Source organism: Alosa pseudoharengus, unplaced genomic scaffold (genome assembly GCF_046254945.1).
Source record: "Alosa pseudoharengus isolate Yale_2024_CS ecotype anadromous, Long Island Sound unplaced genomic scaffold, YU_APseudo_1.1 YU_APseudo_1.1_scf_23, whole genome shotgun sequence".
Taxonomy (NCBI): Eukaryota; Metazoa; Chordata; class Actinopteri; order Clupeiformes; family Clupeidae; genus Alosa; species Alosa pseudoharengus.
In genome coordinates this window covers 26768977-26778976 of record NW_027468685.1, presented here as the reverse complement: position 1 = coordinate 26778976, position 10000 = coordinate 26768977, and the positions used below count along the sequence as shown (strand labels likewise).

Sequence of the window (10000 nt, the reverse complement as noted above, 5' to 3'; positions counted from 1 at the left end):
TGCTCCCCCTAACCCAACTCCCCACACTGTTTTTCCTCTCTCCGCTCACTCTACATACTTTCCTACCTTTGCCTTGGTTTATATTCCCCTTAAATATTTATCTTGCACCGTGCCTTTGATGAGGGACAAAGTATGGCTTCGCATCCCCGGCACAACTATAATGGGAATATACAAGGGACCAAAATAGCCTCTGGTGCTCATTCTGAGCCTTTAAAATGAAGCGATGCTGGCCTGTGTTGTTCTAAGCAGTGCTGTAATGTCTTGGTCGCTGCCTGTAGGGCTAAGTGCTGTGTTGTTCTGTGGCCTGAAATACTGTGTGTTGTACATTTGAGCTATGGTATGCAGTAGAATACTGCGCTGGTTTGTTTTCAGATGAATTGTGTTACTTGAGGTGCCGTTTGTTTGACCCCAAGTTTTTATAGACATATTTTCAGCCCATGTTTTTACAGACGGAATAGATTTTGTGCAATCAAATGCTTTAGTTGATGATGAAGCAACACCGCAGTGCTTTTTGTGCACATACAAAAGCCTTAGCATTTCAGCCAGTTTCAATGTTCTCCTCAACCATGTCCTGTATATTGTATACATTCCAAGCATAGAAAGGCTGCCAACATCAATTATGCACCATTTAATGTTGAACACTTATTTACCCCAGCTGAATGTTTACCTCTACGAGAGTTACCCTCCTCACTCTCAGCTCTTCTTAGCTGTTGTCGTACAACAGTTCCTACCAAGTATAATTTTTTTATATCAGGACTCCCCACTTTCCCTTTGTATTTGATGTGTACATTTATCTTACACACATTCGCCTTCAGTCAGCAGTGTTGAACAGCTGCTTGTTTCCTTCTGCCTAGCTGTACTGTATGCCACCTAAAATGCTACCTACGCTAGTACACTACACACACTGCACACTACACACTGCTAAACATTGAGTCAGAAGTTTGCAGTCAGACCCCCTGCAGAGTGTTTTAACTGTAAACCTGACACAAACACACGCACACACACACACACACACACACACACACCCACCCACACACAAAAACACACTAAACAGCTTGCAATTCAGCACAGGCGTTTCCTCTAGAGCTTGGGAGGACAGTGCAGCAGGCGACAGGCGGTATGGGGGCTAACAGGGCGTGAGTTTGAGCTGAGGACGTGCAAGTCAAATCCCTGCAATGTGTTGTTGTTGTTGTTATTGTTGTTGTTGTTGTTGTTATTGTTATTGTTATTGTTGTTCATCAGTAACAGAAGCCGCAGTAGGAGTTTCCTCTGGGTTCTGGCCCTTTTAAGTAAGAGAGCGTCTGAAGAGGCATAGTCAGCCCAGCACAGCCCAGCCCAGCGCAAGGCTCCGACACCAAAGGCCCTTCTGCTCTGCTTCAGAACAAGCTGTTCCATGCGTAGCTTTTTATCAGAACCTTTCAAAGCTTAGGCTTGTTCTCAGGTTCTCCTTGTCGGTCTCAATGAGAGGCTGAAGAGAAGCTCGGTAAAGAGCAAAGCACACACTACAGATGCCAGAACTCAGGCTGGGGGTGATGTTGTTCCCGGCAGAGTTCTGTCAGGAACCTTTAAAGCTCAGCCTTGTTCTAAAGTTCTCCTGCTTGTACTCAAAGAGCTCTCTTTGCTTCTGATAAGAATCAGATGGCATGCACAGCTGGTGTTACGCCAGAGTGCTTCATAACTCATAACTTGTGTCAAGGGCAAAAGAGTCCCTTCTATTCATAGCAAGATAACACTGTTCCCTAATTTATACAATCCCTCTTTCCTTTCATTCAGAAGGAAACTCACTGATGTCTGTACTGTTATTGACTTAGGGGTTTGCAGAAAATGTATACCTAGACATCTGGCAGATGGTCCAATATAAAGAGTTCTGTAACAAATGTCAAATCTCAGATGTGAGTATTGAACCCATGTTCCACGTTAGCCTCTGGCCCCAGTCTAAAATAAGACAATATGCAGATATCTGCTTTGGATACATCTGCTGGACAATGGTCCACTGAGGAGTGGCTTCAGTTTAGAGTATCACCTGGGAAACTCAGTGACAGGCAGATAAAACTGCCAAAGCCGAGATCCATTAAAACAATAAAATCATGCAAATGTGTGCTTCAGCTGTTTGCGTGGGTTTGATCTAACTGACCAACAGGTAGACAGGTAGATGCACCTGAGAGAGCTGACAATAAGCAAATCTCCACCTCATTCTCCATCTCAAGCTGTGTGATTTGCGTTCTGGTGCAGAATGGCTACTGTGCATCACCCTGGTTGGAGCTACACATTGGTGGTGGCTAGCGATGTTGCCCCTTCAGGTGCCTTAGATAAAGCGCTATATAAATGCAAGTTGTTGTTGTTGCTGTTAGTGTAAGTCTAAGCTTACGACATTATCTACTGAATAATACTAAGATCAACGGAAGGGCAGCTTCAGTCTTGTGTACAGCTGTAACTCAAATAGACAGGAAGATATAGGTCAGTGTTTCTCAAACTTGTCATAGACCACTTAACCAATAAAAAAAAAACTCACGGACCACCTAACTAAAAGGGTAGACCTGCTCCAACAGACCAACAGTATATTACATAATAGGCCTACTCACTGAACCACCTTGCTTATTGTCTTTGCACCTTGCTTATTGTGCCAGAGGATTCATATGATTTAAACTGGCATAGCTTTCATAGGCTGTGTTGCAGAACTGTTTGGATTTACATACACATTGGTTGTTCCCCGGACCACACTTTGAGAAACACTGGTGTAGGTGGACAGTTAGATAGTTGGACAGGTAGATAGGTGGCCAGGTAGATAGTTGGACAGGTAGATAGTTGGACAGGTAGATAGTTGGACAGGTAGATAGTTGGACAGGTAGATAGTTGGACAGGTAGATAGGTGGCCAGGTAGATAGTTGGACAGGTAGATAGTTGGACAGGTAGATAGGAAGACTCACCTGGCGAAGCCGACCCCTCTGCTGACCCCGTTGGCGTCTCGGAGGATGCGCGTGGAGATGACGTGGCCGAAGGGCTTAAGCATGTTCTCTAGCTCCTGCTCGTCCATGGACACTGGCAGGTTGGAGATGTACAGGTTAGTGGGGTCCTGCTCCTGTTGCTGTAGTGAGGGATAGAGAGGGATAGAGAGAGAGAGAGAGAGAGAGAGAGAGAGAGAGAGAGAGAGGGCGAGAGAGAGAGAGAGAGAGAGAGAGAGAGAGAGAGAGAGAGAGAGAGAGAGAGACGGAGAGAGAGAAAGAGAGAGCGAGAGAGAGAAAGAGAGAGAGAAAGAGAGAGAGAGGGTTTAACACTCAACATCTTTACATTACTGCACCATTTAGGCATGAGAGCATCCAATATTCAACATCCAAAGAAAAAGAGAGAGAGAGAGAGAGAGAGAGAGAGAGAGAGAGAGAGAGAGAGAGAGAGAGAGAGAGAGAGAGAGAGAGAGAGAGAGAGAGAGAGAGAGATGCAGGGGCCATACCCTGGGAAGAGACTAGAGGGAGGACGAAGAAAGAAAAGAAGAAAAAGAAGAAGAAGAGAGGGGGACACAAAAAGAAAGAAAGAAAAGGGAGGGTTTACACAGTAATCACAGTAAAGTAATGCAAAGTGATCACAGACACTGCATCTAAGATAATACACTGCAAAGTACTGTAATCACAGACACTGCATCTAAGATAATACACGGCAAAGTACTGTAATCACAGACACTGCATCTAAGATAATACACTGCAAAGTACTGTAATCACAGACACTGCATCTAAGATATTACACTGCAAAGTAATCACAGACACTGCATCTAAGATAACACTGCAAAGTAATCACATACACTGCATCTAAGATAATACACTTCAAAGTCAGGGAGTGTTCTGACTTCAATGATGTGCATGAGGAAGCCTGAAACTCACTTTATGCCATCTGGTAGCTCAGCTAATTTAGCATACTTCTATGTTTTCCATCAAGGCCCAGCTTAATAAAATGCCAATCCTCATGAACAACAACAAAACAGATGCAGTCTGTAGCCACTCAACTTTGAAAAGGTCTTCTTAAAAGTTACACACACTGCCGGCTGAGTCTCCCTGCGGTTCTATTTGGTACCAGCAGGCTAGACAAAATGGAGCACTAGATAAAACAATATTCTCAACAGGGGAAGATTCTGGAGGATTTAGTGCTCTGGGAGTCTTGATTTGAACACCCACTTGAGAAGCAGCGTTCTGTGAAAAGAAACTAAAAGAGAATCCAAACTCTCATGGAGCACTGCGATGATTAAGCCTGAAACACACACACACACACACACACACAAACACACACACACACACACGCACATGCACGCACACACACACACACATACACACACACACACACACGCACACGCACACGCACACGCACACGCACACGCACACACAAACCCACGTCTGTGCCATCTATGCATTTATGACCATTGCATCTACGTATGCAGTCTTAAGTTGGTCATTTCACAGTTCTCTTTGAGAAGCTCTGACACCCACTTCTCTCCAGAAAATGTGATTCACGACAATCAACTATAGTAGTAGCTCTGTTATACTGTCTCAAAACCTGCAGCCATGCTATAATGCACTAAATATCACTGTATAACAAAATACTATTTATAACATTTACGTACATGAACAAATCTAGCATTAGTATACAGTATGCAAGAGAGAAAAAGAGACAAAGTAGGAGGAGGTATGGAGTGTATACAAATACTCCTTATTTCCCAACATGCTACACTGTGATGAATTATAAGAAGTAGTGAAGTTTCAGTGTATCAAGGAGACTGTAAGTGACCTGTGAATTTTTCATAAGGATGTGCTTTGTCAGCCATGGCCTAATCCTCCCCCGGCTAGTGTAAGGCACTTTTACTGTCACTGAACACACACACACACACACACACACACACACACACAGACACACACACACACACACACACACACACACACACACACACACACACACACGTAAGACATTCTGTGTCTGTGAATACGGTGACCTCTGAGCAGGCTGAGGGGAGAACAGAAAAGCTAAAGCTAAAAAGCTGGAGCTTCTGGAGCTGAGGGCGAGGGCGAGCTCAAAGTCACCCCAACTTGGGCTCACCTCAGCCAGCCTGCCGCTTAGCCCCCCTCCCGCCCACTGGCTACCAGACAAGAGAGCGACCCTGCCTGTCTAGTTGCGCTCGGCAGAAAAGCCCAATAAGACATTGATTCTCCAGAGAATAAAAAAACAAACAACAGAAACAGAAACAACAAACAGCAACGAACACAACAACAGCAAGAACAGCCACAGCAGTAACAGCAGCAGTTAAACAAGATTGTCTGTGTCTGACCGTGCAGTCCGAATCAATCGGATGTCTGGGCTTTGCGCTAAATACGAAACTCCCCACAGCCACACGGGCTGCTAGTTCACTGACCCTTCACTCCCACTGAACCCTGCATCAGTTCAATCAGTTTACTAAGAACAGGCTGTTGTGTGTGTGTGTGTGTGTGTGTGTGTGTGTGTGTGTGTGTGGCAGAGGTCCAGGTGATCCCTCCATCAGGCCCACTCATCCATCACATCTCATCACATCCTCTATTATGCCAAGCATACTGGCACACACACACACACACACACACACACACTCACACACACACACACACACACACACACACACACACACACACACACACACACACACACACACACACTCCTGCCCACTCACCCCACCTCCCAACACCATGCTCAATATTATTCAAGCCATAGCCACTTCCTCTGTGAGAGGCAAACTATTGCCTTAAGGACTCTCCACAAACACACACACACACACACACAAACACACACACACACAAAGAGAACAACAGCAACAACAACTCAGTTCAGTATAGACACTGGCCATTTTGTTCTTTGACCCCTCTGGCTGCTCCAACCCCACAGTGCACACACGCATACACACACACACGCACTAGGGGTGTGCATTGGCACTGCCCTCACAATTCGATTCGATTACGATTCACCAGGTAACGATTCAATTCAATTCGATTCTACAATGCATTGCGATGCATCAAAATTCTACTGCACACAAAAAGGCAAATTTTGAGGTCATGAGGCAATACAAGCAGTCAGATATTGAACAACAGATTTTATTGGCTGCTATGTGTGTATTATCACTCTCCTGTATCTTTGACACAAATCATTAATCATTAAATCATTAAATAAAATAAAATTGAATTGTACAGGGTATTGGATATGGCATTTTAATAAGTTTAATAATTTAAACACATTGTAAAACTTAAAGCCCAACTTAGGAGACATCCATGCATGTCGAAATTTGCTGCAAATTCAAAACTGGATTACTCTGGAACGGCTAATTAAATTGAATTATATTATTTACTTTTCTCATGAACCATTCACCACAGCAATTAACGGCTAACATTGTTTAAAAGCTGAGAAAAGGTCTTTCATGTGATGTGATAGGCTACTTGTAATGTCTGTGTGATGAGTAGGCTCGTTCGCGAGTAGTTCAACTGAGAATAATGGGTGAATTTGGATGCACTTTCTTTTTTTGCCGTGCACTGTCACTTTCTCCACTGCGTAAAAGACTAAATTAATTTGCGCTGTGAATGCTTATTTTGACAGGCCATAGGCTAAATAGAAATCGTTATTAGTCGGACGCAAAATAGAATATCGAAAGAAGGGGACACCAAGGTCACCGTGGCCTGTAAACCTCTGATTTTCAAAGGGGAAATCGATCATGGCCACCTCAAGGGACAACGATGGCCATGGCCGTCGTGAAATTCCGCACACACAGTAACGAAGCCAATTCAGGATGCCAACGATCGACATGGGCCCACTTCCCCGAAAGCATCTTAAGCCTAAGAGCGTCGTAAAGTCCCTCTTACGAACGTCTTAAGATTTGCCGACTGTTTCCCGAAACCATCGTAGCTTAAGAGCATCGTGAAAACACTCGTGGATCTACGAGTGCTCCAGAGTACTCGTTACCGGCTAAGAGCGTCTTAACAGTACTTCTCACTGAGGTCACCAACAGGACATACAGAGGAATTACAACTTAGAATACATAATCCAATTTACGTTCCCATTCTTTATTGTGTTTACCTGTGATGAATCAGATTTTAGCGTGCAAAATAGCCTACATTTAATGGTCATAATAATGTGATGAAAAGCGGACAAAAATGCAATCAAGTTATGAAACGAGACGTTGCCAGAATAGTTTGACATTATCTTTGCTAAGTGAATATTTTATTAGGCCTATGAGGTAAAAAGCAGAGAAAGCAACATGTGGTTTAGTCTGTAGCCTACTGCATCAAAATCTAAGCCTACACATTTCCTCTCTTTCTTACTCGACTTCTTTCTTATCTTCAAACGTGTTCTTAAGTGACACCGTGAAAAATTATTGCATGGTGCAACAATCTAATCTTAAAATAATTAAAATTATTTATGTCTCTGTGTGGTATATAACCTACTTGGGATGCTTACATGCAGATGTCAAAGTGTTTCTATTTTCGTATTGATGTGAATTAATGTGTAGATCCGAAGTTTAAATGGTAGGCCTATAGCTGTGACGTGCAGTCACCTGACATCACCGTCAAATCAGGGGATATTTCAGAACTATTAACGTGGACAGCTCCCCTTAAGAGCATCTTAAGAGCAGCGCACGCGCGTTCACGCTACGAGCATGTTCGGGAAACAGTCGGAAAAACCAAACGAACGATCGTAAGATGAATCGTAGAAAACCCTCTTAAGAGCGTGTCTCCGTCGTTATCGGGGAAGTGGGCCATGGTTCGTGAAGTTAGTTGTATTGCCAAAGTGCTTGATTTTAGTGTGGCAGGTTTTACACACCGCGTACGTATTGTCTAGTTTCCCATTAACTTCGTAGAATCCGAAATGTGCCCAGATGTCCGCTTTCCAAGCTCTGGGTGCATTTTTAATTACCCGTCTAGCGCGTTCATCTCCCTCCGTCATCTTGATTCTTTAGTGTTGTTGTTATTCTAGCTAGTGCTGCCGCCTAGCATGTAGCTACAGGCTGCGCATGTCATTACAACGTTGCTCCGGAAATGCCCCCAGAAGTAATTGAAACTTCACAACTTTATTGTCCACTCAAGGCCAGAAAATAAACAGTGACATAATCGATTATGGCACGTTGCCGCATTGATGCTGAATTGTGCATGTCCCGCATTGCAATGCATCGCTGAATCGATTATTGTTGACACCACTAACACACACGCACGCACGCACACACACACACACACACACACACACACAGCCTTGGTGGAAAATGTTGTTTGCTCTGCGTAAAGAGAAAGCATTCCCTGTATGTCAGAGCAGCCTTTACAGAGCGGTGTGGCTGGAAAAAGGGCTCCTAGTCGTCCCATTGCATTTGTTTCATGTTTATTTCTTTTTTTGTACCTGACTGGACATCTATAGTCATATGTCATGTGTGTGTTATCTAATGACAGACCTTTGTATCAACTTAAGTTCTTTTGAATATTACAAGTTTTGAACGTCCATTAGCTAATAAGCTATTTCTGGTCTGCAGGCATCACTGACCTGAACCCATATTACTCAGTGGGAGCAAGACTGCCGTGGGGGCTGAAATGTGTGTGTGTGTGTGTGTGTGTGTGTGTGTGTGCGTGTGTGAATGTACACAAGTGCACACACCGATGTCCATCCGATGAATAGGTGTGTCCCTGGTCTTAATTTCTATTGGCCGGTCATTTTTGACCAGAAACACCACAGTACAATGTACAAAAGTTACATAAAACACCCACAATGTTACGCAAATAATCAACATTTACTTTGTGTGTTCAGGTGCCCTGTGTAAACAAAGTTGTGGAGCCTCATGACAAAAAAACACTGTAAATTGGTCAAATGTGAGCAGGAACACAACAGGAGGGCTAGCCTGCAGGCTAACTGTGGAGGAGGACTCTCCCAGGGTCCTCTCCTCTCCTCTGCCAAGGAGCAGAGAGAAAAGATGTCTTTATTCCTGGCACAGACACAGCATTGAGCGCGCTCACACTGGAAAAGCATCTCCTCTCCTCACACAGCCCCACAGCGGGAGTTATCACAGTACACACACACACACACACACACACACACACAGACACACAGACACACACACACACACACACACACACACACACAGTGCACATCCAACTTTGGCAAGTTAACAGCAAACTAGCTGATGTCTTGATAATGCACAATTGATTGGACAAAAAAATAGAAAGAGAGATGGTTGAGGGTTCATGTTTGTGCTTTGAATGTGTGTGTGTGTGTGTGTGTGTGTGTGTGTGTGTGTGTGTGTGTGTGTGTGTGTGTTCATATTTGTGGTTTGAATGGTGTTAGTTGTTTCAGGGTGTCTTGTCTGACTGTCATTGTTGTTGTATGCCTTCAGGGAACTTAACTTAGACAGTTAAGCTAGCTAGGCAATAACACATGTACAACATAGTTGTAAAAATAAATGCTATTGGCTAATTAGCTAGAAATGAGGCAACAAATACAGCTATGTGTACTAGAGGTCTGCCCGTCCGCTCCCGCATTAATGTGTAATTTTTAGTCCCGCTCCCGCCCGCATCTGTAACATGATCACTGCAAAAACTGCTTATCTAACCCAATCTAACCAAGTGTTATTAATTTTATATCAAGATAAAAAAAACTAGTTGGTATTGTTTTCAGTATAAAGAGACTTACCTAGCGCTTTCTTGTGAAAACATTTGACTTAATTTAAAAAAAGATTGACTTATTTTAAGACATCTCATCCTGAAAACAAGCAAATTTGTCTGCCAGTGCGTTAAGCAAATTTGTCCTAAAAACAAGCAAATTTGTCTGCCAGTGCGTTGAGCAAATTTGTCTTGATAAGACTCCTTAAAATAAGTCAAAGTCTACTTAAATTAAGTCAAAATGTTCTTTTGAGAGGGCGCTAGGTAAGTCTTTTCATACTAAAAACAATACCAAATAGATTTTTTAATCTTAATATAAGATTAATAACACTTGGTTAGAATTCATTTTTTGCAGTGATGTCCTGCTAAAG

At 43.3% G+C, this 10000-nt stretch overlaps 1 protein-coding gene across 1 annotated transcript in view; it reads right to left on the bottom strand.

Moving 5' to 3' along the window:
• Positions 1–10000, bottom strand: part of LOC143140981 (RNA-binding motif, single-stranded-interacting protein 3-like) — a gene marked incomplete at its 5' end in the record, with an annotated part of 217228 nt that overhangs the window by 112665 nt on the left and 94563 nt on the right. Inside the window, 1 exon segment of the mRNA XM_076302175.1 lies at positions 2928–3085. Within this exon segment, the coding sequence (XP_076158290.1) occupies positions 2928–3085 (158 nt within the window).